Genomic DNA, 2,275 nt, shown 5'->3' with positions numbered 1-2,275 from the left:
CGCCCGACGGCGCCGGCAAGGAGAACGTGGAGGGCGCGCCCGAGACGCGGGCCAAGTCGGCCGTGCGCGTCCGCCTGGAGGACCGCTTCAATAGCATCCCAGCCGAGCCCCCGCCAGCCCCGCGCGGCGCGGATCCCCCCGAGCCCGGCATGGCGCTCAACAAGTGGGTGCATCCCCCAGGGAGCGGGCCCGTCTGGGTCAGGGTGTAGACCAGGGTCCTCTGCAGAGGCCACCAGCCTGGGTTCGGGTGTAACTAGGGTCCTCTGCAGAGAGGCACCAGCCTGGGTCCGGGTGTAGACCGGGGTCCTGTGCAGGGAAGCACCAGCCTCGTCCTGGGTGTAGACCAGGGTTCTCTGCAGAGGCCAGCGGCCTCACTGCAGCTTGCATCTTAACAGGGAGCAGACCTCAGTGGGTCTGGAGGCTGAGCTGAAAGTTTGTGTGCTCTGTGCAAGCACAGCAAGCAGATATTAAGTACACAGCCTGCAGCATTACCTTTGCGGTGTGCCCTCTGCGTCTGCATGTGGAAGAGAGATGAGTTGAGATAAGTGCACACATGTTCCTGAGGAACAAAGGTTTTGCCCCCAAATCACCCACCTAAATGTCAGGAGAGACCTCTGCTTCCCCCTCTGTTGACTCAGGTTGAGGCTGACCTCATCTTGCACAGATGCATCCCCTGGGAGGAAAGACGTCATGTTGTGAGGCTTTGAGTGTAAAATGCAGCTTCATCCTTCAGCCAGACTGCCAGCCCGTAAGTGATCTCGCAGCAACACCTATCGGAGAGGAGTAGCCTGTCTGCTAGGGTGTCTCCTCAGCTTTCTGTCTGTCCCCACCCTGTAGTTTCCCCCATTTTGCCCATAGTCGTCAGATTTTGGAGGATGGCCCAAATAACAGAGATTGGTGTCAGAAGTGTGATGGGAAGGGAGGTGTAACTAAAAGATGACACGCGGCCACACCTTCCAATGGGAGGAAGAAAGTTTGAACTTGTCCCCTACAACACTAGCTGATAATTGTTTTGTAGAGATTTCCATGGTGGGGGGCATTCATGGTAACAGATTTGAGTTCCTATCTAGAAATCAAATGTTAGCCATTAGAGTGTGATAGTGATTGTGGTGTTTCAGGAAACTTACCTGCCACATACTCTTCATGTGTTTCTGGGTTTCTTTTGTCTTGGCAGTTTGGTAACTCTTATTCGCCATCCATCGGAATTAATGAATGTTCCTCTTCATCAGCAACGAAACAAATGTACGACATTAGTGAAAAATAAAACTGCTTCTGCAACGACTGCTCTGCAGTTGACATACCCTCTGCTTACTGCCAGTAGTTGCTCTACTCGTGGAAATTCTCGTCTTTCACAAACACAGGTAGGGAAAATGATTTGCGAAGCTGTGCACTTTTGTAGTAAATGGATAAATTGTATTTTAGTTAGGTCCCAAGGATTTTTTTTTTCTTTCATTGAGCTCAATAACTTTTTAAAATCGAGAGTATTTACGTGGTTCGGGGATATTTAAAAATCCTTAGTGCACCTAAAGTTCTTCAAGTTCATGTGAATAGCTTTGACGTTACTTCTATTAAAGTACATTTTATTTGTGCGTAGAGAGGAGATTGTCACCTGTTGATAAAGTTCCTGTTGCTTCATTTTTTCCCAGAGTTCTAGTAACTCATGTTCTGTACTTGAAGCTACCAAGCATCAGGATATTGGATTGCCCAGGGAATTTTCTTTCTGTTATCAGCAAGAAATTGAATCCACTAAACAGACTTTGGGTGGTAGAAACAAAGCTTTGCCTGAGCAGGTTTGGATTAAAGTAGGAGGTAATTCATACTTGATGAGCGAGGCAGGAGTCTGAAATCCACTCAGAGCTTTAGGGGACGATCTGCAGATGGGCAAAGGATTGAGCTGGGAGCAAGAGGCCATAAGGTGATACAGAAAGTTTTAGAAATAAGGAAACTTCTGAAGGCAAACTTTGCTTACCCCTGACGTTAACCCTCAATCCGTTTTTCCTGGAAAACATTCTTTTTCGAGTTATCCAACAATAACACAGCTTACACTCAGCTTTTCAAGAACTGATAAAGACAGGGTAGGGATGGAACTCTCCTTCTTTCTCCCACGCCAGTGATTAATTTTCCATTGTTCGCAAAAGTATACGTTCACGTTTGTAAGGTATAAAGGTTAATATTAAAATAGACCCTGTTCTGACTACTCAGCTGAAGAACCAAAATATTACCAATACTTGTGAATTCCTCTCTAGGTCTTTTTTTTTTTTTTTTTTTTTTTTTT

At 47.0% G+C, this 2,275-nt stretch overlaps 1 protein-coding gene across 1 annotated transcript in view; it reads left to right on the top strand.

The window, feature by feature from the left end:
* Positions 1–5: 5 nt before the first annotated feature.
* The window catches only part of LOC112062734 (transcription factor-like 5 protein), a gene marked incomplete at its 5' end in the record, with an annotated part of 7,674 nt that continues 5,404 nt past the window's right edge, over positions 6–2,275 (top strand). Inside the window, 3 exons of the mRNA XM_028487595.2 lie at positions 6–163; positions 1,175–1,361; positions 1,647–1,809. Of these exons, the coding sequence (XP_028343396.1) occupies positions 6–163; positions 1,175–1,361; positions 1,647–1,809 (508 nt within the window). The remainder of the gene's footprint in view (positions 164–1,174; positions 1,362–1,646; positions 1,810–2,275) is intronic.

The sequence above is a fragment of the Physeter macrocephalus genome, unplaced genomic scaffold (assembly GCF_002837175.3).
Source record: "Physeter macrocephalus isolate SW-GA unplaced genomic scaffold, ASM283717v5 random_3941, whole genome shotgun sequence".
Classification (NCBI taxonomy): Eukaryota; Metazoa; Chordata; class Mammalia; order Artiodactyla; family Physeteridae; genus Physeter; species Physeter macrocephalus.
The sequence above is the reverse complement of the archived record's forward strand: the minus strand, read 5'-3'. Positions and strand labels throughout refer to the sequence as shown.